The 27,982-nt window shown below is 55.7% G+C and overlaps 2 protein-coding genes across 4 annotated transcripts; one reads left to right on the top strand and one right to left on the bottom strand.

The window, feature by feature from the left end:
• Window positions 1-349: 349 nt before the first annotated feature.
• Window positions 350-14,050, top strand: TMEM132A (transmembrane protein 132A). Of its 3 annotated transcripts, none has more exons than XM_085010043.1 (11): window positions 350-664; window positions 3,477-3,691; window positions 3,953-4,171; window positions 5,212-5,543; window positions 7,196-7,345; window positions 8,620-8,815; window positions 8,900-9,043; window positions 10,617-10,819; window positions 11,515-11,791; window positions 12,159-12,350; window positions 12,760-14,050. In XM_085010043.1, exons 1-11 carry the CDS (start codon window positions 565-567, stop codon window positions 13,801-13,803), a joined length of 3,072 nt encoding a protein of 1,023 aa, XP_084866169.1. In that variant the 5' UTR covers window positions 350-564; the 3' UTR covers window positions 13,804-14,050. The 3 variants fall into 3 exon arrangements, with proteins under 3 accessions (XP_084866169.1, XP_005660897.3, XP_084866170.1); XM_005660840.4 differs by having other exon boundaries at window positions 8,617-8,815; XM_085010044.1 differs by lacking the exon at window positions 350-664 and adding an exon at window positions 2,611-3,040 and having other exon boundaries at window positions 8,617-8,815.
• Window positions 13,964-27,982, bottom strand: SLC15A3 (solute carrier family 15 member 3). Its single transcript, XM_003122678.7, has 8 exons — window positions 27,178-27,982; window positions 23,468-23,757; window positions 20,884-21,031; window positions 19,045-19,155; window positions 18,158-18,326; window positions 15,874-16,032; window positions 14,930-15,085; window positions 13,964-14,268 (listed from the first exon to the last, which is right to left on the bottom strand). Exons 1-8 carry the CDS (start codon window positions 27,730-27,732, stop codon window positions 14,135-14,137), a joined length of 1,722 nt encoding a protein of 573 aa, XP_003122726.3. The 5' UTR covers window positions 27,733-27,982; the 3' UTR covers window positions 13,964-14,134.

Below are 27,982 nucleotides of genomic sequence, written 5' to 3'. Positions count from 1 at the left end.
TCTGTCAGGGCTGACCCAGGCAGCTGTCACCTGACCCTGTGCCTCCCCGCCCCCATTTCTTCCTTTTTCCATCCCGAGCCCAGCTCCTTAGGTCCCTGGATTCTGGTTCAGGTGTCAGATGCCTTTATAGGTGAGCTGCTGGTGGGGTGGGGGTGAGGCAGAGAAGATGGCTTTTTCCTCCTCGGTCAGGAGCTTCCCAGAGGAAGCAAACCGAATGCACCCGTGTCCCTTTAGGCAGAGACAAGTCGGTGCCCCGCTGTTTAGTCCCCAAGGATGTGGCCTTCTGCCCGACCTCTAGCACGGGGTTCAGGATCCGTAGGGCACTAGGACCCGACGGGGCGGAGGGGCTGCCCGTTTGCCGCGTTCGCTCGCTCCCTCCCACCCTCCTGCTCCAGCTCCTGCTCCTGCTCCCGCTCCATTGTCTGGGAACTGCAGCCACGGGGCGGGCTGACCGGCGGACCGGCGGGCGGCGGAACGGACCCAGTCGGCCGGGTCGGGCCGGGAGATGCCGGGCGGACAGCGGCCACCTGAGCCGCCCGCCTAGTCCCCGCCTCCGTGGGAAGGATGTGCGCCAGGATGGCCGGGCGCGCGGCAGCGGCTCCCCGGGGGCCCTGCGGCCCCTGGCTCTGCCTCCTGGTGGCCCTCGCCCTGGACGTCGTGAGAGGTCAGCGGGAGGGGAGGGGCGGGGCGGGGCGAGGGGCCGCTGGGCCCCGGCTGAGGCCAGGCGCGAGGGATACCGGGGAGCCGGGAGCCTGCGAGTTTTCAGATGAAACCCAGAGCGGGGTCTCCCCGCATCGTGCCCTGAGGGTTGGCGAGGTCTCAGCCCCGGTTCTCGCCCACAGCCACGCGTCTCTGTTGCTTCCCTCACTTGCCTAACCCGGCAACTCCTTCCTGACCCAAGACCCGGGATCAGCCGGGTCCCGGAGCTCTCCCAGCCATCCTCCCACCCGCGTGGGGTCCCCCTCTCCTTCCGCGAGCTTTCCCTCCAGCCGGGACGCCTAACCTGGCTGCCCCCTGCCCCGCACGCACCAAATTCCTATCTGCCATCCTGAGCGCTGTAGCTCTGTGGCTCCTAGCTTCTTCCCTCCAACCATCATCCCAGCCCCCACAGAAGGGGAGCAGTCCCTTTGCCCAGGACTTGTGAGATCCGCCTCCCCTGCCCCCAGGGAGCTCTCTGACCTTGGAGGCTCCAGGGATTGCCCCATCCGTGCCTTCCTGAGTACTTATGGGGATCACTGGAGGAAGGCGCAGGAGTACCCGGAGCTGGGAGTCAGACTGCCCTTGGCATGGGCTGAGGATGCTTAGGTGGGTGACGCCACCGAGAGTGGGGACAGTGAGGCATTCTCTACCCCCCTTGTTCCCACAAGAGGGCTGAGCTCTGGGTATGGGAGTCCGTGGGAGTCAGGCGGCACAGCATCTTGTAATTATCCAGGCAATGGAGCAGGAGGAGGACCAGAAGCCAGGGTCTGCCCCCAGGGAGCCACGGTCCCTCACCTGTTACACTTGGGGGCTGGTAGAGCTTCTCAGCCACAAGCTCCTCGGTGGGGAGGGTCTTGGAGGAGGTTGAAACCATCAAGGCCCCCAGCCCAGCAGTGGGTCTGAGAGCGAGCTGGCTCTAAGGCTGCTTTTAGCCACCTGCTCCCCTCCCCAGGGGACCCAGCAGGAGCCCTAATAACCCTTTACACAGAGAGATCAGGAAAGCCTGGTCTCATCCATTATGCAGCAGCCCTAACCCCTCCTCCAGACAGTGCTCCACAGTTTACAAAGCCCTCCCCATCCATGGTGTCACCAAATGCTCGGGGTCACTAAATGCTCATCCCACAGGTGAGGAAACTGAGGCTCCAAGATGTTAAATGACGGAGCCAAGCTTCATCGAGGCAGAATTAGGACATAAACGCAGGTCTCCAGGCTCCCAGAACATCCTCTCCAGGGATGGGGATAACGGGATGCATAAGACAAGGCTGGACACACAGAAGATAACTAACTACTTTAGAGGAGGCAAGCAGGGGTGCAAAAGACTGAGGGGACTGGTGGGAGGGCAAGCCATCAAGGAGGGCTTCCTTAAAAAGGAGGCGACATTCCCTCTTTGGCCCTGAAGGAGGAAGGTGCCACCCAGCAGAAGAGGGGAGACCCACAGTCTAGTGAAGCCTACAGGGGGCATGATGGACAGCAGGGTCCTGTAGTGGTTGGTGCCTGGGCTCTGACTCCCAGCTCCACCGCGTTCCTGCTGTGGGACCCCAGGCAAGTGCTTGAAGTTCTCAGCTTCATTTTCTACAACCAGAAAACAGGATTAATAGTAATAGAATCTAGCTCTCAGAGCTATTACAAAACCCAGAAGAGTTAATGCAAGTGTTTAAAATAGTAGCCTAGGAGTTCCCGTCATGGCTCAGCGGTTAATGAACCCGACTAGCATCCGTGAGGACGCGGGTTCGATCCCTGGCCTCGCTCAGTGGGTTAAGGATCTGGCGTTGCCGTGGGCTGGGGTGTAGGTCACAGACTCTCGGCTCGGATCCCGCGTTGCTGTGGCTGTGGTGTAGGCCAGTGGCTACAGCTCCGATTCGAACCCTAACCTGGGAACTAACATATGCCATGGATAGCCCTAAAAAGACAAAAACACAAATAAATGAATAAAATAGTAGCCTGTGTATTTATGTTAGTGATTGTTAATGTTGTGATTATTAGGGCTAATTAATAGTCTGTTGGTACAAACTCTATATGGTCTTAGGGTCCTTTGCCCTTCTGATGGTGGACCTCTTTGACTCTCTGCCTCCCTCCCCCAACCTAGACTTGCACTCCAATAACCCCGGGTGGGGTGGGGTAGAAGGAAGCAAGTTTGGGAAACCAGTGCGAGGTTGCCATGGTGATGATGCCCCGTGGGAGGGAGGGTGGATGCCCAAAATGTCTGGCCGAGGACCAGGGGCAGAGAAGGGGTCTCTACTTATACAGACCTCACCCTGTCACCATCCTTTACCACTTAGACCCTGTCTGGGGAGAGCCGTACTCCACAAAGGCTTTGACGTCAGAGGCAGGTTGGAAGAGGGCAGGAATAGGGGAGGAGGGGATCCTGAGAAGGTTCTGCTAGAGGGAGGGAGGCCTGGGTCTGTGGAAGGCGGAAGAATGCATGACTCAGAAGCTGGCAGTCAGTCCTGGATGTAGTTTCAAATCCTGGCCTCAGTTACCTCATCAGTGAAATGGGGCAACTCCTCCCACATCCTGGAAGGAGGGGATATTTATCACCCTTTTCTCCCTCCATTGCCACCACTGCTATGCCGCAGGACAAAGTTAAATTCAGCTCCTGCCCACTAACTATCTCTACCCCTTCTCTCTCTTACTTGGCCTCACCCGAGGCTGGAAGTTCCCAGGCCAGGGATCAAACCTGCGTCACAGCAGCGACCCAAACTGCAGTAGTGACAATGCCAGGTCCTTAACCCGCTGAGCCACCAGGGAACTCCTAAAACCCCCTTCATCCTCTTCAGTGGACTGTGACCAGGACTCCCTGGACCCAGTCTACCTGCCTGCAGCCCTGGAGCTCCTGGATGCCCCCGAGCACTTCCGTGTGCAGCAAGTGGGCCAATACCCACCTGCCAACTCCTCTCTGAGCTCCCGATCTGAGACCTTTCTGCTCCTGCAGCCCTGGCCCAGGGCCCAGCCACTTCTCCGGGCTTCCTACCCACCCTTCGCCACTCAGCAGGTAAGGAGGGGCTGCCAGAGTCTCCTGGGCTAACGGGACACAGGCTGAGGTCTGCTGTCGGGGGAGGCGGGGGTCTCTCAGGGCCCTTCCCCAGCCCTTGCTTTGCTCCCCGTTTTCCAGAGGGGGAAAAGGAGGCCCATAAAGGCCCTCTCCTGCCAGCCTGGAATTGGAAGCCTGGCACCCTGTCTTCCCAGAGCTTGCTTCTCCCCAGCAACTGCTTTATCGAGCACCCGCACCCGCCCAATCCCCTTCTTCCTCCAGGTGGTCCCTCCTCGGGTCATTGAACCACACCGACGGCCAGTCCCATGGGATGTGCGGGCCGTGTCAGTGGAAGCAGCCGTGACTCCAGCAGAACCCCACGCCCGCGTCCTCTTCCACTTCAAAGGGCAGGATTGGCCGCCGGGGCCTGGCAGCCTACCTTGTGCCCGACTCCATGCCACACACCCCGCAGGCACTGCTCACCGAGCCTGCCGATTCCAGGTGAGTGGGAGGGCGTCCCCTGGGATGGCCCTGCTGCTGTGCCAGCCAGAAGATGGTCTCAGAGTACGCAAGAGAGGTCTCACCACTCCTGGGAAGTTTTGGGGGGGGGGTCACGGACTGTCTGACTGCATTCCTGCTCTGCTAGCTCTCATGGAGCCCTGTGATATGGTTATTTAGGGCCCGTTAAAGAGTTCAGTCCAATGTACATGACTTTGAGCAAGTAACTTAAGCTCCCTGAGACTCAGTTTTCTCATCAGTAAAATGGGATAATGACAATTCTCACCTCACGTGAGGTTGCCATAAAGAATAATTGAGATGGAGTTCCCTTGGTGGCTCAGCGGAAATGAATCTACTAGTATCCATGAGGACACAGGTTCGATCCCTGGCCTTGCTCAGTGGGTTAAGGATCTGGGTTGCTGTGAGATGCACTGTAGGTTGCAGACATGGCTTGGATCTGGCGTTGCTGTGGCTGTGGCATAGGCCAGCAGCTAGAGCTCCGATTCGACCTTTAGCCTGGGAACCTCCGTATGCCACAGGTGCGGCCCGAAAAAGCAAACAAAACAAAACAAAACAAAACAAAACAAAACAAAACACCTGAGATGGATGCAAGAATAGCTTTTAGCACAATCCCTGGCACAACAGCAGTCCATCAGCAAGTGTCTATAATATGTTAGTCTTCCTTTGATTATTGCAATTTCCACTCTTGGGATCTGGCACAAGAATCCCCTGGAGAGAAGGGTTCTGCGGGCTTTGGGCTTCTGAGATGCCTGAGTTGTCATCAGGGTGGTCCTGGAGCATGACGGGGGAGGCATTGGGCTCACTTTGGAATGAGGCTGTTCCCAAAGGTAAACGATTGGCCAGTGAATGTGTGCTAAGACCCAGTCACATCGCCAGTTGGCTGTGTCACCTGGGATGCGTCTCTGGCCCATGCTGGCCCTGCTTTCATGAACTGCCCCCCCCAGTGCTAGGGTTCCTGCCCTGGCTGCTAGGACTCCCTTCCCCCAGCAAGCCAACCTTGGATGGTCCCTGTGTCCTTGCAGCCATCCCTGGGTGCCTGCGTGGTGGAGCTGGAGTTCCCCTCACACTGGTTCTCCCAGGGCTCGGCCACACGAGCCGAGCTGGCCTACACACTGGAGCCGGCAGCCGAGGGCCCTGGGGGCTGTGACCCTGGCAGGGAGGAAGACCCCCAGGAGCAGGCCCTCCCCGTGGGCAGTGTGGAGCTGCGCCCAGCAGATCCCCCACAGTACCAAGAGGTGCCCCTGGATGAGGCAGTGACACTCCGGGTGCCCGACGTGCCCGTGAGGCCTGGCCAGCTCTTCAGTGCCACCCTCCTGCTTCGGCACAACTTCACAGCCAGCGTCCTGACCCTGAGGTGAGCATCGGGCCCCTGGGAGTGGGTCAGAGGCAGGGATCTGCTTGAAGACTGGGCAAGGGTCTCCGCCTCCTGGAGTCCTTGCTAGCATCCTTGACCTCCGCAGAACATAGGCCCAACAACCCCTGTCCAGGCCAAGTGTTGGGATTGCCCTGGCAGCCGGCAGGCCCCGGCGATTGGGTGCAGCCCTGAACTTGGAATCAGAAGTAGGAAGCTCCCGGGAGTTCCCGTCATGGCGCAGTGGTTAACGAATCCGACTAAGAACCATGAGGTTGCGGGTTCGGTCCCTGCCCTTGCTCAGTGGGTTAACGATCCGGCGTTGCCGTGAGCTGTGGTGTAGGTTGCAGACGCGGCTCGGATCCCGCGTTACTGTGGCTCTGGCGTAGGCCGGTGGCTACAGCTCCGATTCAACCCCTAGCCTGGGAACCTCCATATGCCGCGGGAGTGGCCCAAGAAATAGCAACAATAACAACAACAACAACAAAAACAAAAAGACAAAAAAGACAAAAAAAAAAAAAAAAGAAGTAGGAAGCTCCCTACCCTCTAGCACTTAATTGAGAGTCCTTTGTCGTGGGACTGACGTTGCTCACAGGACAGCCACGGCTCCAGGGAGGAGGAACAACGGGAGAGGCTTAGAAACCGGAAAGTGCAGTGCCTGGGGGTGGTTAATGTTCTGATGCCCTGGGAGAGGTATTTGCCCCAGTTTCATTCATCTGTATCTTCTGCTTGCCACCGTCACCACAGGTCCCTAGCCTTTGGACAGAGCTGGTCCTTCCCTTCGTCAAGGCCCTCCTTTTCAAGTCCCTTTCTGCAGGAAGTCCCCCCTCCCTGAACAGCCCCCTACCCCAACCTTACTGCCAAAGATTTGAAGAGTGTGCCTTGCCTATCCCATAACTGGGTCTGTATGTGTCCTGTCCCTGTGTCTCTAAGGGACTTGTCCCATCTCCTGCTGCTCACACCCTTCTATGCTCACTCGCATCATCATCAGATCTTTCCTAGACACTTAAACATGCCAAGCCCTGTGTCTCCACTCTGGAGCTTCAGAGATGAGTAAGACCCAGTCCCCCTCTGGCATGAAGGGCCCCCTGGTGGCAGGGAAGAGGGCTGGATGGGCACAGACCGGCTTATATACGAAGAGCTGCGGGGGCTCGGTGTAGGGGGTGGAGGAAGGGGAGATTCATCCTGCCACAGGGAAAGCTTTCTGAAGGGAATGGTATCTGAGTTGCTGGAGACTTGAAGAATGAGCAGGTGCAGAAAGGAAGGCCAGACCAGGCTGATGGCACAGGTTGAGCCAAGGCTTAGAGGCACAAAGGGCATAGTTGTCGTGTACTTTGGGTGTCGCTGAAGCTAAGAGTGAGTGCCTGGAGAGATGTCAGGGCCGAAGAAGGAACTGGACCAGACCCTGGAGAGCCTTGAATGCCACGCTAAGACTTGACCTTGTGGGCAGCGGGGAGTCATAAGAGATCTTTGAGTGAGGGACAGCTGTGTGGCACGACCTGCATTGAGATGGGGGTCCTTCTGGGTCGGAAGATGGTGAGGAGGAGATTCAGACCAGAGCCCCCTTGCCTTCCTCTCCCAACCCAGCCCACACTTCAGCAACCTGCTCCCCCACCCCCGCCCCTGACAAACTGGATCCGTGTCTGCTCCCCCAGGATCAAGGTGAAGAAGGGGCTGCATGTGACAGCTGCCCGCCTGGCCCAGCCCACCCTCTGGACTGCCAAGATGGACCGCTTCAAGGGCTCCAAGCACCATACCACCCTCATCACTTGCCACCGGGCCAGCCCCGCGGGGCCAGACTCCAGGTGGGTACTTGCCTTCCCTGAGGGGCAGAGCAGGGCAGGGTGGTCCTGGAGTGCTAGGGGGCCCGAGGGGAGGGGGCTGCCACGCTGCCTCCATATTCCCACGTAGGCAGGCACAAGAGCAGACTCCTTCAAGGAGGCAGCACAAAGCAGATATAGCTTTCGTTCATTCAGCTACCATTTATCTGTCCCCAGGCATGTGCCAGGGACAGTCACTCTGATTCCAGGTGATGGCAACCTATTCTGGCCACCTGGTCACAGACCTCACAGCCACTACCCCACGTCCCACCAACAAATAAGTCCCTTTTTCTGGGCCATTAATATTCCCCCCAAAGCCCAATTGCAGTTTTTGTTTGTTTGTTGCTTTTTAGGGCTGTACATGCGGCATATGGAGGTTCCCAGGCTAGGGGTTGAATCGGAGCGGCAGCTGCCAGCCTACACCACAGCCACAGCAATGCCAGATCCGAGACATGTCTGTGACATACACCCCAGCTCATGGCAAGGCTGGATCCTTCATCCACTAAGCGAGGCCAGGGATCTAACCTGCGTCCCCCTGGATACCAATCAGGTTCATTACCACTGAGCCACAACGGGAACTCCCCAGTTGCCATTCTTAACACTTATGAACTCTTCTTATTCATGCTCTGAGTCTCAGTCAAGGCTGTGGGCTTGGTAGCCTCTGTTTGAATCCTGCGTCTGACACTTAAGGCATAAATACCTTAGGCGAGCCAGTTAACTTGCAGCAGAGCTTGTTTCCTCGTGAAATGGGGTTAATGATGCATCCCTTAGGGTTTGTGAAAATAAGATACCACATGACAAGCATCTAAGCCAGTTCCTAGCACACAGTAGGTGCTTCATCAAAGGAGGCCGTGAGGTTATGTATTATTCAGGGAGTTGAGAACCAGTTCTGGAGCTTGGAAAGGAATCTTCCTCCTTGGCAGAAATTGACATCAGTGCTTTATGTCACCCTGATGGCTCTGGAAGGCAGACGTCCCAGTGGAGGGGGCCTTGGAGGGGACGGTCAAATGACTGTGTGGATCTCGCAGAGGCGAAGAGCAATGAGAACTTGGGCTCTGAAGCCAGGATGCTTGGGTTTAGTCCCAGCCCTGCCACTTTTCACTGTGTGACCTTGGGTGTGTTATATAACCTCCATACCTCAGTTTCCTCATCTGTACAATGGGGATAGTCCTAAGACCCTACCTCCTGAATACAGGAAGTGCTCGTAACAGTGCCGGGCCACTAGCAAGCACTCAGATTCTCTCTCTTCTGGCCAGCAGCCCCCTGGAACTGTCCGAGTTCCTGTGGGTGGACTTTTTGGTGGAGAATGGCACTAGCGGGGGTGTGGCGGTCACTCGCCCTGTCACATGGCAGCTGGAGTACCCAGGCCAGGCCCCCGAAGCAGAGAAGGACAAAATGGTGTGGGAGATCCTGGTGTCGGAGCGGGATATAAGAGCCCTCATCCCACTGGCCAAGGTAAGGGGTCCCCAGGTCTTCCCAGCCAGGCTGGGGGCCAAGTGAGGTGAGGAGCTTGGGGCTGAGCTCCTGCTGCACCCCTAGGCCGAAGAGCTGGTGAACACAGCGCCCTTGACTGGAGTGCCACGTCGCATCCCCGTGCGCCTTGTCACTGTGGACAGCGGCGGAGCTCTGGTGGAAGTGACAGAGCACATTGGCTGTGAGTCTGCCAACACACAGGTCCTGCAGGTGAGTGGCACATTTGCATTCGTGCGTGCGTGATGCACACACAACCTTCCTCCTTCCTGTCCCCGAGAGGACAGCTTCTTGGCTGCACCCGCAGCATGTGGAAACTCCTGGGCCAGGCATTGAACTCGCGCCATAGCAGCATCCTGAGCCACTGCAGTGACTGTGCCTAATCCTTAACCTACTGCGCCACAAGAGAACTCCAAGACCAGCTTCTTCTTGACACTAGTAACCTCACAAGGGGAACCACAGCTTTTGTTCCTACTGCTTCTCTTCAGAGTCAAGTGGAAGCTGTGTAACCCCCTAGCCCCCAACTCAGGCACTTTCAAGTTTATTATTGCATTGGCGAATCAACTGGTGTGGGAGAGTTAAGAGCATGTACTTTGGGGTGGGAAAGTGTTCATTTGAAACCCATCTTTGTTATCAGCTGGCTGTGTGATTGTAGACAAGTCTCTTACCCTCTCTGAGCCTCAGTTTCCTAAGCTTTAAAATGGGAATTTACTTTAGGGGTGTTGTAAGAATTAAAAGCACTCTAAAACAGTATCCAGCAGAGAACAGGAGCTGAAACAATGGTGGCCACCGCTGTTATAACAACAATACAATAGTTATAGAATGATAAAAAATAATGGCATCTGTAATCATTGGAGCCTTGTAATGACCCATGAGATTAAAAAAGTGGAGGAGGGGGCAGGGAAATTTTCCCCATTTTGAAGTTCTAAAAGGGGAAGCCTGGAGCCTGCATTTCCTAAATCCTAGCTGCCTGAGTGGAGGTGTCTTTTGCAAACAATGTCTACACTTGGTCTCTGTATAAGTGGTTCCTACCTGAGGGTTCTCCGTGGGTAGGTCTGCCTTGCCCCCAGTCTCTGCCTACCCACTTGTAGCTGGTAGCTCCAGCCCCAAAGCCAGAGGCCATCACTAATGAGGAACCAGAGTTGGGGATCCAAACTCTTTTCTGCCAGGAGAAAGATTTTGTTGTATGCAGACAGCCAGTTTCCCCAGCAGAACTCAGGGAAGGGTGGGTTTCTCCCAGCGGGAGTGGATCTTGGCGGCACGGGGAAATATATATATATGTGTGTGTATATATATGTGTGTGTGTATATATATATGTATATATATGTGTGTATATATGTGTGTTTGTGTATATATATATATATATATATATATATATATATATATTTTTTTTTTTTTTGGCTTTTTAGGATATCTGTGGCATATGGAAGTTCCCAGGCTAGGGGTCAAATTGGAGCTGTAGCCGCCAGGCTATGCCACAGCCATAGCAATGTGGGACTAGAGCGGCGTCTGTGACCTACACCACAGCTCACGGCTTCTCTGGATCCTTAACCCACTGAGCGAGGCCAGGGATCGAACCTGTGTCCTCATGGGTACTAGTCAGATTCGTTTCTGCTGAGCCACGAGGGGAACTCTGCGGAAATATTCTTAATCGAAGGACATGCATTACAGTAAAATACAGAATGATTTCAGTTCTATCTCCTTATGGCATGGGGCCAGAGCTGCCCTCAGGTCCACATCTGTCTGCCCTGGCTATGCCCACCCCCTGCCCTCTCCCCTCTCCCAGGTGTCCGAGGCCTGTGACGCTGTGTTTGTGGCTGGCCAGGAGAGCCGGGGCGCTCGGGGAGTGCGGGTGGATTTCTGGTGGCGCCGGCTGCGGGCTGCGCTGCGGCTGACTGTGTGGGCCCCGCTGCTGCCCCTGCGCATCGAGCTGACTGACACCACCCTCGAGCAGGTCCGAGGCTGGAGGGTACCCGGCCCAGCGGAAGGGTGAGTGGAGCCCTGGGGAAGCTGGCTGGCCTTGGCGAAGTCGTTGTGGGACTGAGAGAGGGTGCAGGGAACACAAGCCACAAGCCCCAGCTGGGGTCTGAAAAACTGCCCCGTTGCCTGCGGTTCCTTTCACCGATGCCTGCCTGGCACCCAGCCTCTGAGCACTGTTGGTGATTGCTGCCCTGCATTCCCCTCCTTCCCTGCCTCATTTCTCCGTACTACCTATCACTTTCGAATAGACCACATGATCCTCCAAGGCGGTGGTTTTGTCTGTTCACTGCTGTGTCCTCAAAGCCTAACATGGTAGCCAGCTCAGTAAATATTGAGGGGATCCTACCAGAGCCCATGGGTGAGGTGGCCTCAGGCCTCCGAATTCCGGACTCCCTGACCTCGCAGAGAGGGAGGCCTCGCGTTCTGCCAAAGTGTATCCTCGCCTCCAGCATAACCAGAGTTCCAATTAGGAGCCAGAGGCGGGCAAGAGCGGCCTGATGGATGGGCACAGGCACCAATCAGGAACGGGATTGGGCCGCGGAGCCCTGCAGGTGGAAGGGCCTGACCACAGAGGTGTGGTTGTGGGCGGAGCTTGAAGTACGTGCGCCCTAGGGGAGGCAGGCATCTCCTGTGGGCGGGGCCCAGGGCCGGCGGAGGGCGGAGCCCGCGTTGAAGCCCCGCCCCTGGGCCGCCCTTCACCCCAGGGCGCAGGAGCCTGAGGCGATCGGGGCGGACGAAGCCGAGCGCCGCGCTCGCAGTTGCCGCCTGCAGTACCAGCGCGCCGGCGTGCGCTTTCTTGTTCCCTTCGCGGCCCACCCGCTGGACGGCGGCCGCCGCCTCACCCACCTGCTGGGCCCTGACTGGCTGCTGGACGTGTCCCACCTCGTGGCGCCGCACGCCCGCGTGCAGGACCCGCGCGTAGCTTCGCTGGAGGGAGGCCGCGTTCTGGTGGGCCGGGAGCCTGGTGTCACCTCCATCGAGGTGAGCAGAAGCCCTGAAAAGGTTGTAAATGACCCCCAGAATGTTCACGTGTCAAGTGTGAAGAGTGTTGGAAGGGCGGTATGAGCCCAGTGGGGGACTGGGTGAGAATAGGGCAGCCCGTGAAATGGGGGAAGTCCACAAAGTATGAAGGGCGGGAGTGGGCTATGTCGGAGGGGGGCAGGTCTTGAGAGGAGGAAACTCTCCAAGGTGTGGGTCCAGGTATGTGGGTGGGGTGCAAAGGGTGGGAAAGGAGTCTGAACAGATGCTGGGAGCACAGACCAGTTCCCTTTGTAGGGATGCTGGGTTCTCAGGGGGAGGGGCTGTCTGCATATGTGGCCGCCTACTTCCAGCTCCATCTCACCCTCAGGTGCGCTCCCCGCTGTCTGACTCCATCCTGGGGGAGCAGGCGCTGGCAGTGACAGATGACAAGGTCTCCGTGCTGGAGTTGCGGGTGCAGCCAGTGATGGGCATCTCACTGGCCCTGAGCCGGGGTACTGCCCACCCTGGGGAGGTCACAGCCACGAGTTGGGCAGTGTCAGCCTTTCCGGCCCCAAAGCAGGTGACAGCTGGGGGCCAGGGGCATAAAGTCAACGTCTCCAGCTGGGGGCTGGTAACTGGGAGATGGGCGGTACCTCCACCCTTCACCTTAGGGTTTTCAGAATGAGGACTGACTCCCTGTAAGGTAGTGAGCTCTCTGCGGCTGGAGGTGATCAAGCAGTGGCTGGCTGGAGTGTGGCAGTGGGAGGTTGTTAGATGGCTCTGAGAACCCTCCCAATGACTCAGACCCGGGGCTGAGTGGCAGACAGGTGATTGACGCATGTCCCCTCTCTCCCTGTGTTTGTCCCTCTGCTTGTGTCTGTTTTCTCTCTGGTCTCTTCCTCCTCCGTGTGGCCTCTCTCTGTGGGAGTGGTCTGTGTGCATGCGTGCGTGCCCTCGCATGTCTCTGCCCGTGTCTGTGTGCCCCACAGGAGGTGGCCCTTTCGCTATGGCTGTCCTTTTCTGACCACACCCTGGCCCCCGCTGAGCTCTACGACCACCGTGACCTGGGACTGTCCGTCTCAGCCGAGGAGCCCGGTGCCGTGCTGCCAGCCGAGGAGCAGGGTGCCCATTTTGGGGTGGTGGTGAGTGGGGCAGGCGCTGAGGGGCTGCCCTTGCACGTGGCTCTGCACCCACCTGAGCCCTGCCGCCGGGGCCGCCACCGTGTGCCCCTGGCCTCTGGCACCGCCTGGCTAGGGCTGCCCCCTGCTCCCACCCCGGCCCCTGCCCTCCCTTCCAGCCCATCTCGGAGCTCACCAGCCCCGGAGGCCAGCATGGGTGGCGAACGACGGTGGGCAGGCAGTGTCGGGGGCGGCGGGGATGTGAGGAGTAAGTTTGAGCGGGCAGAGGAGGAGGTGGGGAAGGAGGAGGCAGAAACTAGGGAGGAGGAGGAAGAGGAGGAGATGGTCCCCGCCCCTCAGCGGGTCACCGACCTAGAACTGGGCATGTACGCCCTGCTGGGCATCTTCTGTCTGGCCATCCTCATCTTCCTGGTCAATGGCGTGGTCTTCGTGCTGCGCTACCAGCGCAAGGAGCCTCCCGACAGTGCCGCCGACCCCGCCTCCCCCCAGCCCCACAACTGGGTCTGGCTGGGCACTGACCAGGAGGAACTGAGCCGCCAGCTGGACCGCCAGTCTCCTGGCTTGCCCAAGGGGGAGGGGGGCTGCCCCTGCGAGAGTGGGGGAGGAGGGGAGGCCCTGACCCTGGCCCAGGCCCAGGCCCCTGCAGAGGGCACCCCCAGCTCCTCAAGCACTTTGACCAGGAAGGAAGCTGGGGGGCGGCGGAGGCGTGTGGAGTTTGTGACGTTTGCGCCAGCACCCCCAGCCCAGCTGCCCGAGGAGCCCGTGGGGGCCCCTGCGGTGCAGTCCATCCTGGTGGCGGGCGAGGAGGACATCCGCTGGGTGTGCGAGGACATGGGACTGAAGGACCCTGAGGAGCTGCGCAGCTACATGGAAAGGATCCGGGGCAGCTCCTGACCCTCCCCCTGGCCTGGCGCTGTGGGCCGCTGTTGGCCTCCAGCCTGGGGCAGCCTCCTGCTCATCCTCTGGTGCTTGTGAATCCGAGTCCCCTGCCTGGTCCCTCACAAGGACTCCCACCCAGGCCCCCCTCTGCCCTGCCCTTTGCCATGGACCATGGTCGCGAGGAAGGGCTCATGTGGCCCTTATTTGTGAGAACCATTTCATCCTAATGCTGGGTACAGAATAAACTGAGAAGGAAACCTCAGCTGTGATTGCCGCTGTCTGAGTTGGGGGGTGGAGAGAGGCAAGGGGGCGGAGGTGGGGCTGTTTAGCCACTGTCCCTCCTGGGTCAGCTTTGGGAGGCTGGGCCCTGGGTCACCTTCTCATAGCGCCCAGCGATGCCGATGAACAGGATGGCCGCGGCAGCCTGAATGCCAGCCAGCAGGAAGAAGTAGAGGTCTAGCCGGCATTTGTTGATGTTCCCTGGGGAAAAGGAGGGGTTGTTATTTGGGCCAGGGCAGGGCTCCCCTGAGACTGGCAGCTGAAGCCCCAGTGAGCAGTGGGCAGGCTCTGAAAACAGCAGGCAGATGGCTCTGTAGCATCTGGATGTCTCCAGTAGCGTCTACAATGCCCTGTTAGCTGTGTGTTCTTTCGGGTGCTTAAAACGTAAGTACCACCGAGAAAGGTGACCCTTCAGCCAAAATGGCAGAGTTCCAGAAGCAAGAAGGACTTTTGTTGGTGTGCTTAGTTCACTTTTTTCCCTTTTATGCCCACCCCGCGGTATATGGAGTTCCTGGGCCAGGGCTCAGATCAGAGCCCTGGTTGCAACCTAAGCCACGGCTGTGGCAATGCTGGATCCTTAACCCACTGTGCCTGGCTGGGGATCGAACCTGTGTCAAATGCTCCTAAGATGCCGCTGATCCCGTTGTGCCACAGCAAGAACTCCCCTGATTCCTTTTTGACAGTGAGCATAAAGGAGGCCCAAGGAGGGGAGGCCAGGCTGTGGGCAATGGGCCCAGTTTGCTCCAGAACCCCAGTCCCCAGAGCCTAGCATGCCATTTCCTTCTGCCTGGGGTCAAAGCCACCCCCTTTCCAAGCCTCCCTCCACCTCATGTCCCATTCCCAGGGAGGCCCCTCTACTCACCGAAATCCTCAGGGCAGTGCAGCCAGCCTCCTGGCAGTGACAATAGTGCCACCAGGCCGGAGCCCAAAAGTGAGCCCACCCCGGATAGGCAGAAGAAGATGCCCATCATGGCGCCCTGCATGGAGCGCGGGGCCTCTGAGTATGCAAACTCCAGGCCTGCAGAGAAGGAGGAAGGATGACCCAAGGGACCGGTGGAGGAGCAGAGAATGGGCTCAGACCCCAGCCCGAAGGGTCACAGCCCTCACCCTACCCCTGCCAGCCCTCCCTCGGGGCTTCCCCTGGATAACTGCTATGACCCCCATGTACCAGCAACCCCTTGCCTCTGCCCTGCTCATCCCCCCTGTCTGAACATCTTCACTCAGATTCTCCCCCACTGCTCTTCCTCCTGGAGCTCCCATTTCAGGGATGGCAGCACAGAGCCAGGCCTGGTTTCACCCTCTCTCTCCCCTACCCCTTCTCCCCACCTTCAGCATCATCACCAGATCCTTGGGATTCCACCTCAGAAACCTCCCAACATCTGCTCCCTTCTCTCTTTCCTCTGCCCTGGGCCACATGAATGAAGGGAAGACAGAGAGGGTCTCCTCTGCCCAGGGGCCTTGGAGAGGATGGCATTTAGCTGGGGACTTGAAGGGGAAATGGGAGTTCCCTTCCAATCTGAGGCAGAGGAAACAGCAATTGCAAAGACACAGAGGGTGGGGGACATGGCACCAAGGGGACTGTGGGGGAAGTTGGTCTAGGAGCTGTCTTGTTCACTGCCAAATCTCAGTGCCTGGCACAGACCAGTGCGGACAAGCCCCCATTGAGCGAATGCAGCCCCATTCAGAAAACCGTGCCTTCCTCCATGCAGACAAGTTCCAGAAGCTGTGCCATGAGACCTCTGACTTCAAGGCACCATCAGGCAGAGCCCATCACCAGTGTGCGAACAGGGAAGGGGTCCGGGGTACCTGGGATGCTGGCAAAAATCTCACTGATCCCGATGAGCAGGTACTGAGGGGTCTGCCACCAGATGGACAGTGGTGCTGCATAGTACTTGTTCTGTCCGATCTTCTGGGACACCGTCTGGTTGTGACCAATGTACTCTAAACGCTCCATCTCCAGGACTCCTGGTAGGGGAGAGGGGTCACCACAGTCAGGCCCACTGTAGGCAGCTTAGCCCATGACAGAGCTTGGCATGTAATGGGTGTTCATTAAGTAGCCAGTGATTGACTAGGCAGCAGGTAAGGAAAAGAATACAGGCCTTCCAATTCTTCCCTTTTTGCTTTGGCTGCTGGGAAGCTCAGACCTCGTTTTTGCACTCAAAAACAATAACAGCTCTCATTAAATTGAGAGCTTTTGATGGGCTAAGCATTTAATATGCAAGAGCAAATGAGAAGAAGTGTAGGTTAAGCAACCAGCCCCAAGTTACACAACTGGTAAGTAGTTAGGACTGGATTTGGGCCCCAGCATGTCTTGTTTCAAAGCTGGTCTCATTTCCATGATATCACATGACTCCTCTGCTGGAGCATCAAGTGTTACAGTAGGCTTTCTAACCTGGCTTCCAAGTTTATTTTCTTTTCCTTCATTGCCTAGGACACAGCTGTGCTCTAGTTGAATGAATACTGGATGTGGAATTAGGTGATTTGGGTTCCAGTTCTGGCTACCTGTGTGACCTTGGGCCAATCACTTAATTTCTCTGGGACCCAGTGACCATATTGCAAGAAGTAGGAATAAAAAAATCCCAGGATTATTATAAGGACAAAATAGGACAAAATGCATTAAAACACCTAGCTGAAAAAGAATCTAGTTTAGATTCTTTTTTTTTTTTTTTGTCTTTTTGCCTTTTCTAGGGCTGCTCGCATGGCATATGGAGGTTCCCAGGCTAGGGGTCAAATCGGAGCTGCAGCCACCGGCCTACGCCAGAGCCACAGCAACATGGGATCCGAGCCATGTCTGCAACCTATAGCACAGCTCACGGCAACACTGGATCCTTAACCCGCTGAGCACGGCCAGGAATCGAACCCGCAACCTCATGGTTCCTAGTCAGATTCGTGAACCACTGTGCCACGACGGGAACTCCTAGTTTAGATTCTTGATTTTCATCCTTGCAACATGATACTGTTTATTGAGCTTTTTTTGGTGGGGGGGCAGTTGGCTTTTGTTTTGTTTTTTTGCCTGCAGCCATGGCATGTGGAAGTCCCCCCCGGGGCCAGGGATCAAACCCACACCACAGCAGTGACCCAAACCACTGCAGTGGCAATACCAATCCATAACCCACCTAGCCACACGGGAACTCCTTTATTAAGCTTTAATTCCTCTGGCGCCAACTTGTGATCCAGGCACGGTGCCGAGTATTTTACCACCTTCATCTTGTTTAATCCTCACAATACTCCTGCTAGACCACATTCCGTGAGGTAGAGCCTGGGCCCTGCACAGGGTCTGAATGAATTACTCCCCAATTTAAAGATGAAACTCAGAGACTCTAAGTAACTTAAGGATCATGAAGTCACAAAGTGAAAGGGGCTGAGGTTTGTGCAGTGGTCATGCAAGGATTCTTTACAAGAGCCCTTTCTTTTTTTTCAGGGTGGGGGACAGTGGGCTGCATTCATGGCATGTGGAAATTCCAGGCAAGGAGTCAAATCGGAGCTGCAGGTGTCAGGCTATGCCACAGCTCATGGCAACACCGGATCCTTAACCCACTGAGCAGGGCCAAGGATCAAACGCTCATCCTCATGGATACTAGTCGGGTTCATTACCACTGAGCCACAATGGGAACTCCCCAGAACTCTTTCTTATAAGTGGTTTCAAATCCCTTTGAAGTGGAAGAAGGAAGATAATAAATAATAAATACTTTTTATGAAAAAGTCCCTAAACCACTAAGTGGCCGTGTGTCTTTGGAAAATGCATTTCAACACATTTATTGAACGCCCACATGCATCTTTCATAGCAGTGAGTAAAATAAGAAAAAAAAAAATCCCCTGCCTTCAGGGATCTTACATCCCACTAGGGAAAATCATTTTTTCCTCTCTCGGCCCGAGTTTCCTTATCTGTCAAAATGAGGTAAGGCTGGAATTAAGGAGGAGGATCTCTTTCAGCTCATGATTTCTGCAAATCCAAGACTGGCACCCACGGGTGGGGGGTGTACTTGGCCCAGGCCCAGGGCTTCAGCATCAACCCACGATAGAACTTGCCTATGCCGAGCCCCAGACAAGGCCAGCCCCCTTCCCAAGACCCTTCACTCAGGCCACATACCTGCTACAATGACAGACATGAAACCAAAGAACATCCCCAGTGCCATCTTCTGCAGAGTCGAGGGAAGCAGCTTGCACCGCAGCAGTAAAGGGTCCAGCAGGTGGTCCTTCACAGGCACTAGAATCAGCAAAACCACGACGTTGGCCAGAAGGAGCCAGGCTTCTGGGATCTGGGCAGGAAAGAACCAAGAGAGGCAGGCTAGCAGAGCAGGAGTTCTGGGCTGGAGTCAAAAGATCTGGACTCCACCCAGTCTGTCCCTGGGTCACCCAGAGTCAGTCCATTCCCCTCTCCAGAATGCACACTCCTCAGTTGTGTAACCAGGGGACAGATTAGAGTGGGATGGCAAATAGTTTCCTCTCACTTCTATCGACTGGTAGTGGCTGCCCGGAACTTCCATGGACTCAGCAGTAAAGAATGCCATGATTGATTAGTGATGTCTGCCATGGGAACGGAAAGGAGGTCTTGTGGCAAATGTGTCATTTACCTGCCAGCTCTGAAGATCTTTGATTTTAAGAGTCTCTGAAATGCCAAAGAACTGGTTGGGAAAGTCCTGGTGAACGGCAGAGGTCCAGACATCCAGGGGTCCCAGAGAGGGAGGCAGAGAGGGAGGGAGGGAGGCAGAGTTGAGGAGGGACCTGTGTATGCCTGACCTGAGAGCCTAGTGCCAAGTGGGCAGGGAGGCCTGCTTCAGAACTGCAGTGGATGGGAGCTGCCCTGAAATCTTTCAAGGAGCTGAGTTTTGCTACGGGATGTCTGGGCCTCCAGGTGCGTTTCCTGTGTCCTCAGCCCTGCCACTCCACTGGGGGGCAGGCGTGTGGCAGCAGCTTCGTTTCCTCCTTTTCTCAGAGGAAGCCCACAGCCTAACCTGGCGCGGGGGTGTCTCTCACCTTGTAGCTGCCACACTGAGCATTCAGAGCCACAGAGCTGTTGCCAGGGCAGTCTGGGAAGATGTTGGGGATCTGGAGGTGAAGACCTTGCAGGACGTACGTGGACTGCATCTGCCAAGGGACACGGAGATGAGGCTGGAACCAAGCCCACCAGCTGCCTTGCCTCCACTTCATGATGCTCCCAGCTCCACGGCAGGCATTCCTTTGCAGGCACACAGGGTGGGGGGCCGCTGTCCCCTCTCCCAGCCTCAGGGGAAAGTGACCTTCCCACCCTCCTCCCTCCTCGGGAGCTCCCTTTGCTCCACTCCCAGGCCTGAGGACCGTGCGTGCAGCTTTATTCCAGAGCCTGGGCCCAGCTGGTCTGGCTCAGATTCGTGTCTCCAGGGCCAGCTGGGCGCAGAGTAGGCATGGATAAATGTTTGTTGACATTGGGATGATAATGACAGGGCTGTCCCCACGGGGAGCTCTCATTTGACACTGAGGCCAAGCTGTACCCCACAGGTTGACACATCTGGGGACTGCATAGTCACTGATCACCAGCATGGACCTGGACACAGCCGCAGGTGCAGGCTCCTGCCCCCGCCCCCACCACACCACACATCATCACCAATGCCACCATTACTCTGTTAGTTGCTATAAGGGCTGATGATGAATCCCAAAGCAGGGCCCAGGGCAGGGGAGGGCAATTGGGTTGCTCACGGCAGCAGCTGTTTCCCAACTGGAATGGAAGGATGTCAGTATTCTAACAACTGGTATGACTGGGGGTCAGCCATGGGCACATGATCTGGCCCACCTCCACCCTGTTCCATCACGGACAACCTCTGCCTCTGTGCCACCCTCAAGCAGCAGGCTGGCCCTGAGTAACCCCCATCTTCTGCAACCTGAAACAGGGCTCCTACAAAGGGGGTGTGGGAGGCAACGACCTTGTAGTATGGGAATTAGAGGCTGGGGCTAGGCTGCTGCCCCCCCCACACACAGCCCCCCACACTTACGCCTCAGTGATCTTCCCCTGGGGATCGGGGTCAGGGGAGCAGTGGTTCTCAACCTAGACTGAGTTTATCACCCCAGAAACCTCCCCAGCAATGCTCTTTCAGTGGTCTGGGGTGGGACCTGGGAATCTGTATATATTTTTGAGGGCATGTTAGGGCTGAACCTGTGGCATATGGAAGTTCACAGGCCAGGGGTCGAATCGGAGCTGCAGCTGCCGGCCAATACCATAGCCACAGCAACGCCAGAATCTAAGTGGCGTCTGTGACCTACACTGTAGCTCATGGCAGCCGGATCTTTAATCCACTAAGCAAGGCCAGGGATTGAACCTGCGTCCTCATCGATACCAGTCGGGATCAATATCACTGAGCCACAATGGGAACCCCTAGGAATATTTATTTTTTAAAAGCTCCGCAGATTCTGAGGCATAGCCAGGGTGGGGAGCCGCTGTTGCAAAGCATTTGAGGCACTGAGCTTGCTCCAAACTTGCTGTGGGGCCTTGGGCAACTAACACACCTTCTCTGGGCCTCCATGGCCAAACTGAAGAATCTGAAAGCTGCAGTGCTGTTAAGGCCTCCAGTCTAAGGGGGAAACTGAGGCTGGGAGAGAGGAGGGGTGACATATTCAGTCACTGGACCTCAGCCCCATCTCCAGAGCTTCGCATGCCCAGCCACCCAAGGGGAGAAACTATTGGGACAGCTTTGCGCCAGGCCCCACCCCAGCGGCTCAGGGGGCAGCTGTTCCCTTTATAAGCCCCTCCCCTTCTTCATGCCCTGCCCCCTTTCTGTGCACCTTAGGCATCTATGGTGAGAAATGAGACTAGTGAGGGGCCAGGGGAGCAGGGGTGCTGACCTGAAAGTATACCATCCAGTAGGGCACCAAGGTCACCATGACGGGCAAGATTTTCACCAGCACCTGGAAGTTGGCCACGTCCTCTTGGGGGGAAGGGCCAGGCTGGTGAGACCTCTGGTCAGGCAGCAGCTGGGCATCTGGAGGGTCTCTGAGGGGCCACAGAGGCAGCAGATTAAACGGCAGCTATCGTTGTCACCACCACCACCACCACGGCCACCATCTCACCTCCATCATCATCCCCTACTTTAATCCCAGTCCCCTATCACCACCACCATCTCTAAAACCACCGCTCTGGTCTCCTTCACTCCCCCATTAGCATCACGTTTGCCATCCCTGCCATCATCACCAATGCCAGCATCCCTACCATCACCAGGAGTCAGGGGATCCCTGTCACCAGAGCCATCCTCTCCATGAGTTTTCATTACCATCGCTATTATATTTCCAGTGCTGGCACTGGCCCTGTCAATCTATCACTAGCATCTCTGTAGCAAAGGTGGTGTCAACACATATTTCACCCTAGAGCTGTGGTCTCTTGGGTCCCGGGGGAAGTAAGACCGGGGGCTGTGGTGAGCAAAGTCTTGGGGGACTTTTTGGCTTGTGGTGTCAAGTAGCCATGGGAACCAGGGAAGCCCCAGCCCACGCCTGACTCAGAGAAAGAGGCTGTCACAATTTAAGAAGGCCAGGTCCCCCCAGTGCGGTTTCTAAGTTCAGCCTCCTCAACAGGCAACACGATAGCCCTCTCCATGCAGAACAAGGAATAGCGACCTATGGGTGGAGGGAGCATTATTAGGAGACAGGCAAGATCAACCTTGACCTTGTGCCCTTTGCCCTTTGTCCTGAGAGGCTTCTATTCCCTTCTTGCCCCAAAGCCTTGCCTCATCCTTTGAGATTCCAAAAGGGATGATACCAGTGTGGTTTCTTCTAGAGACAGCCACCATCGGCTTCCCCCGGCTCCAGTTTGTGCTGCTGCTGCTTCTCCACAAACAGGTGGAGTTTCTCTGCCCTGCCCTTGAATCTGGGCTGGCCTATGACTGTGCTGCCCAGCAGACTGAAGAAGGAATGAGACTCTGGGATTCCAAACCTCCAAAAGGCCTTAAAGCAACAAGTAGCTTCCACTTCCTGCCTTTTGGCACATTTTCACTTGGAGTTCCTGCTGTGAGGAAGTGGGTTAAGAATCTGACTACAGTGGCTCAGGTTGCGGCACAGGTGCAGGTTCAATCCCCAGCCCGGGAACTTCCATATGACATGGGTGCAGCCTTTAAAAAAAAAAAAATCCATCTTGGAAGGCTCCCTCCTCTGCCCTCCCCCCCACCAGACATGTTGCTGGGAGCAACCCTAGCCACCTGGGGGCAAGGCCACACGAGCCCTCATTGACAGCTAACATCGACTGCCAGCGAGGGAGGGACCCATCTTGGATATTCTAGCCCTTTCAAGTCCCCAAATGCTGGCAGCCCCCAGTGATAGTGCCAGAAGCAGAGTTGCCCAGATGATCCCAGTTACCCACAGGATTTTGAGAGGCCAAAACAGATGGGTGCTTAAGCCCCTAAGTTCTAAGGTGGTTTGTTAGGCAGCAACGGATTAAAACAAAACCCTACAGCAATGCAGCAGGTTGGAGGGAAGCACATCCTATGTGTTCTCCATCTACCTGGATCCTAGTGCTCCAGCTAGGGCCAAGGTCTGGAGATGGGTTTGCTTAGCATAAGGAGTCGATTAACAAGAAAGAGAGGAACAAAAGGAAGCCACTGTGCACTGCCTCCCTTGGATGCCAGCCAATGGCAAAGAGCTGGTTTGGCCAACTTCTTAGACTTTCTTTTTTTTTTGTCTTTTCTAGGGCTGCTCCTGCAGCATATGGAGGAGCTGTAGCTGCCAGCCTACGCCAGAACCACCGCAATGTAGGATCTGAGCTGCGTCTGCAACCTATATCACCGCTCACAGCAACGCCGGATTCTTAACCCACTGAGCAAGGCCAGGGATCGAACCCGAAACCTCATGGTTCCTAGTCGGACTCATGAACCACTGCGCCACGACGGGAACGCCATTCTCAGACTTTCTTATACTTAACATCAAGGCAGTGTAGAACCTTCACTGGTGCCATCATCTCCATAATCACCACCTCTACTGCCGCTGTCATCACCGTTCCCAGCATTTGTCCTCATTGTCGCTGATACCACCACCACCTTTATCTTATCACCACCGTCACTGTCAAAACCATTAACGTCCTCGTCCTTTCTGTAGTTAAGCCACTGCCCATACCACCGCCACCCCCTTGACCTCCACGGCCATCCTCAGTCATAGTGGGCAGCCCACTGGACAGATGGTCATCATAAAGGGCTCCCCTGAAGAGGATTCAGCACGTCTTTGTTTGACACCTCATTTGTTTATTTATTTTTTGGTCACGCCTACAGCGTATGGAAATTCCCAGGCCAGGGATGGAACCCGAGCCACAGCCGTGACAACACTGAATCCTTAACCCCTAGGCCACCAGGGAACTCCCAGAACATCTTTACACTGGACCGTGCCTTCCCCAAAGAGCCCCAGTGCTTCTCCAGGCTGGTGGCTTCTTCACCCAGATGCCCCTCGTTACCTGGCAGAGCGTCTGTGCCACAGCCGGGGACAGCAGTTTTGGAGAGCAAGCTTGAGCATGGAGGACACTTGGCTGCCTGTGGGGGGCTTGGTGATGAAGCTGGGAGTGGCAAAGAGGAAGATGAAGAAGGCCAGCCCGGCACAGCCCACGATGATGCCGTCGCCCCACCGGAAGTTGATGTTCTGTTGGATAAAGGCCACTACCAGCAGCGACAGCACAGCACCCACATTGATGCTCCAGTAAAACCAGTTGAAGAAGCGGCGGCTGGCATGGCGACCAAGATCCATCACCTGCCAAGCAGGGGTGAGAGTGAGAGCCAAAGAGGTGTGGGGGCAGCCTGACATGACATACTCTCTGTGTCTCTATCCCCCGTCCCACAGAGACACTTCTTGGGTCAGTGGTTGGGCCTTCTGGCACTTTCCTAATTCTGATCACTAAATAGATGCTCAATAATATTTGTTGAATAAGCCAATGAACCCTTCTGTTGGGAGTCAACTTGCTAATGATCAGGACATCTTGGCACAGCTGTTTCTTCATGCTCTTGACACACGCTGCTTTTTTTTATTGTCACTAAGTAATGCACACAACAGATGTCTCGGATGCCATTTTGTTCATTTCTAGCTGATGTATCCCTTTGTCTCTGAGTAGTCTTACGGTATGCATCACCTTCATCAGCAGAAAAGAAGCCAGTAAAGATCTCAGGTCTCTTCCACATGATTAAATGTGATTGTGTATGTTACTGAAAGAATAGTTAGAAGTTTAATTGAGAATTTCCTCTACAGTTTGGAGACACAAATGGCATTTTCTATTGTGCTCCCACCCCCACCTGCCTCCCAGTTAAACAAAGTTGGCATAATTTGGAAGAACAAAAGTGGTTCTGGACACAGCTCAAAGAGGGGGTTCTGGCCTAGTTAAAAAAAAAAAAATGCAGGCCCCCCAGCAAGGGCAGAAGGGCTGACAACCTTTACCCAGGATTTGGATCAATCTGCAACAGCCAGGCCCCAGGCCCCCTTCCGGTCTGCTGGCTTGGATGAACTGAACTGGCTGCCTGTACCTCTCTTAGACTCTGGTCCTAGATTCCGACTCAGGCAGGGCCCAGGCAGCTGCACTTTGACAGAGCAGTGAGGTCTGGAGGTCACTTCTCTGGATAAATGACTCTGTATCCCATCACCCTGACTCCTCAAATTGCAGACTCCATGGCTTTCCTTCCACCCAGAGGTACATTAGCTAGGAAGATTTGCGTCACACTTTAATTTCTGTAGTTGCGTTGAGAAAAGGTAAGGAGGTATTTTGTTCCTTTTCCAAATGGAAAGTTAGATGCGTTTAAAACTGCATCCCCTTGGAGATTGAGAGGGGTCCTCTTGGTGATGGGGAGGGAGGGACTGTCCTCTTACTGCGAATCCTTGCTGTAGACGCTCAGGCAGAAAATTGAATAAGTCCCAATAGGAGCAGCCACTCCATTTATTAATTGGATGTAAATGAATATGACAACTGCAACTTTAAGGGGACGAGCAGGCCGTCCATTCAGGATATAAATGAATTCTCCCAAAATGAGCAGGCACTTTGTCGAGAATGATGGACGCCCCTTTCTGAAATCAGTAAGTGTGTAAAACACTCAGTTCCTGGGTAGAGCTGTCTGCCAGATGGTGCCAATTCCTCCCACCCACGTGTTCCCCCCCCATCTGACTGCCCTCCCTGAATTCTGCGGCAGCCTCCTCATTGCTCTGGTGTGCCCACACTTGTAACCCCCGTCCACTCTCTACACTGTAGCCAGAGCTTTTTTATTTTTTATTTTTATTTTTTGCTGTGCTCGTGACATGCGGCAGTTCCCAGGCCAGGCATCGAACCTATGCAGCAGTGATCTGTGCCACAGCAGTGACCACACCAGATCCTTAACTGCTAGGCCACCAGGAAACTCCCAGGGCCATTTTTAAAGAATTCAAATCCAATGATGTCCATCTCTGCTGCAAATCATTTGAATGTTTCCGAACTGTTCTAAGGATCAGGCCCTAGAACAGCCTTCTAGCTTGGCCCAGCCCCAGCCAAGGTCCATGCTCAGAAAATGGGAGAATGCATGGGGGCCATTGTCACCGTTGATGCCACCAGAGGCTCTGCCTAGGGACTTAGCCTCTGAGAGACGAATTCTGCCACCATAATGAGCAGGGGGACGGAGATGGGAGGCAATAGGTGGCTGAGGCCCTCTGGAAGTCAGTGGGGTCAAGGTCACAGATTAAAGGTGCCTGGGGATGGGGCGGGATGTCTGTGAAAGAGCAGAATTAAGGGAAGATGAGCGATTCCCAATGGCAGATATTGGGAGGTCTCCTGGTCTGAAGGAAAGTCAGTGGTGGCTGAGAAAGGGACAGGGCTATCCTGGGGATAGTGAGTCCCCCATCGTCAAAGGAATCCAAACAGGATGAATGAGTAACTCCTTGGCAAGGGCACTGGAGATTGTGCTGGATGCCGGACTGAGGATGCTAGCTGGATGCAAAGATTCTTTAAAAAAAAAAAAAAAAAGTCCCCTTTCTGATTGTAATACACTCAGTTAAAGAACATTTAAAAACACAATTAGGGGAAAAGTGCAACTAGTCCCGTGGCCTGATCACATGACTATTACAATTTTTCCAGTTCCCCTCTTTCACTGACACCTGGTCTTTTCACACGGCTGTAATCATATTCTGCAGGGGATTCTGCACTGCTTTTGCTCATTAACGCTGTATGTGTTTTTTTAAAAAATCATGTTACATTTTTTTAAATTACTGCCTAATATCCCACTGAGCAGAGCTATCAAAATACAGCCATGTGGTTAGGTATTTACTCATTCATTTAGTAAACTATTTATTGAATTTCTTCTAGGTGCTGTGCTCTGTCCAAAGGGGATAGAGAAAGACCTAGAAGCTAAAGTGTTGGCTCAAGTGCCCCTGGCTGGTGAGTGGCAGAGCTGAGATCTGCATAAATCAGCCTGACTCAGCCTCTGGCACAGCTGGCAGGAAGAGGCTTGCTCCCACCCTCGCTCTCAGATCCCTATAACATACGAGATGGGGCTCATGGTGGGGCCTGAGGTCCAGCTACCCTTACCCTGCTCTTTGACCTGCTCTCTATGAGGCCTGACGAATGGCCTGAAACTTTAGTGCCCTCATCTGTAAAATGGACATAATATAATTACCTACCTCTTAGGTAGTTCAGAGGATGAAAAGGGCTAAAAAGTGGCACACAGCTAAAGAAGGCCAATTTTGGTAATCACTATTGTTGCCATTCTTTTTTTTTTTTTTTTTTTTTTGCTTTTTATGGCCGCATCTGCGGCACATGTAAGTTCCCAGGCTAGGGGTCCAATCGGAGCTGCAGCAGCGGGCCTACACCACAGCCACAGCAACTGCCAGATCGGCTATCCCTGTGACCTATGCCACAACTCAGGGCAATGCCAGATCCTTAATGCACTGAGTGAGGCCAGGGACCAAACCCAGAACCTCAGTGGGGTTCTTAACCCGCTGAGCCACAACGGGAATATTTTTGCCATTCTTATTGTCGTTAGTGAACACACGCACACAGACACCCCATCTTCTTTCAAATAGGGAAACTGGGCCCTGAGAGGGGAAGTGGTTTATAGGAGGTCACGCTGACAGCCAAACCCTCCTGACTCCCGGGTCCCCATGGCTTGCCCTCTGCCCTCCTCTGGCTTCCCGCTCTGGGCGGGCCCTCCCGCCACCACTCACCTGGTCGGCACCGAAAGAAGTGAGGTTGCTCCTGACTGAGCTGGCGGCCAGGGCGAGGAGCAGCAGCACCGCGTAGAGGGTGGGCGCGCAGTAGGGGGTGGGCGAGGTGTGCTGGCAGCCGGGCGAGGGGCAGGAGGGCCCCAGCGGCAAGGCGGGCATCTCTCCGCAGAAGGAGCTGCGGCCGTCGGGGAAGGTGGTGGCGGCCAGCAGGCCGGTGGCGGTCAGATAGAGGAACAGGCTGAGTGTGATGGCGCGGTGGCGGCCCAGGTACACGTCGGCCAGCCAGCCGCCGACGGGCGCAAGCACGTAGGAGGCGCCCAGGAAGACGAGCGCGGCCCGGGATGCCTGCTCGCCCGCCCAGTAGAACTCGCTGTTCAGATAGAGCACGAGGTTGCCCGCGACGCCGAAGAAGGCGGCGCGCTCCAGCATCTCCACCAGCAACACGGCGGCTGCCGCCGCCTGCCACCCCCGTCGGGGTCCCCGCGGCCTGCGCGCCAGCAGCGGCCGGCGCTCCCCGGACTGGCGGGGCTCCCCCGGGGCGCCCAGCCGGGGCATCCTGGGCCCCCGCTGTGCTTCTGGGACCCTCACTCCCAAGACTTCCGCCCTCCCCCCTAAACTGGACGCCCTCCTTTCTCACACCGTTTGGTCCCCCTTCTTCTCCCTTTCTCCCTCTGCTCCCCGGTGCCCTCTCCCTGTCTTCCTCACCCCCTCGGGCCTGGGTTGCTACCCAGATTCTACCTCCCGCTCCCTAAATCTCGCCTTTCTTCTCTCCTCTCCTCCCACCCCTAACTCTTCCTCCTAAACC

Source organism: Sus scrofa, chromosome 2 (assembly GCF_054392235.1).
Source record: "Sus scrofa isolate SSC_HxYL_T2T_F1_AM1 chromosome 2, Sscrofa_HxYL_maternal_Yorkshire_Landrace_v2.0, whole genome shotgun sequence".
NCBI classification, from domain to species: domain Eukaryota; kingdom Metazoa; phylum Chordata; class Mammalia; order Artiodactyla; family Suidae; genus Sus; species Sus scrofa.
This window is presented reverse-complemented; position numbering and strand designations above follow the sequence as displayed.

Excerpts from the sequence above, each read along its gene's own strand:
- SLC15A3 (XM_003122678.7), bottom strand. The coding sequence starts at position 27,732 with ATGCCCCGGCTGGGCGCCCCGGGGGAGCCCCGCCAGTCCGGGGAGCGC. Across the intron at positions 19,156-20,883 it reads ACTGGATGGTATACTTTCAG|ATGCAGTCCACGTACGTCCT; the intron begins GTCAGCACCCCT and ends GTCCCTTGGCAG. Across the intron at positions 15,086-15,873 it reads GATTTTTGCCAGCATCCCAG|GCCTGGAGTTTGCATACTCA; the intron begins GTACCCCGGACC and ends CCTTCTCTGCAG.
- TMEM132A (XM_085010044.1), top strand. The coding sequence starts at position 2,716 with ATGGTCTTAGGGTCCTTTGCCCTTCTGATGGTGGACCTCTTTGACTCT. Across the intron at positions 3,692-3,952 it reads CACCCTTCGCCACTCAGCAG|GTGGTCCCTCCTCGGGTCAT; the intron begins GTAAGGAGGGGC and ends TTCTTCCTCCAG. Across the intron at positions 9,044-10,616 it reads CCAACACACAGGTCCTGCAG|GTGTCCGAGGCCTGTGACGC; the intron begins GTGAGTGGCACA and ends CCCCTCTCCCAG.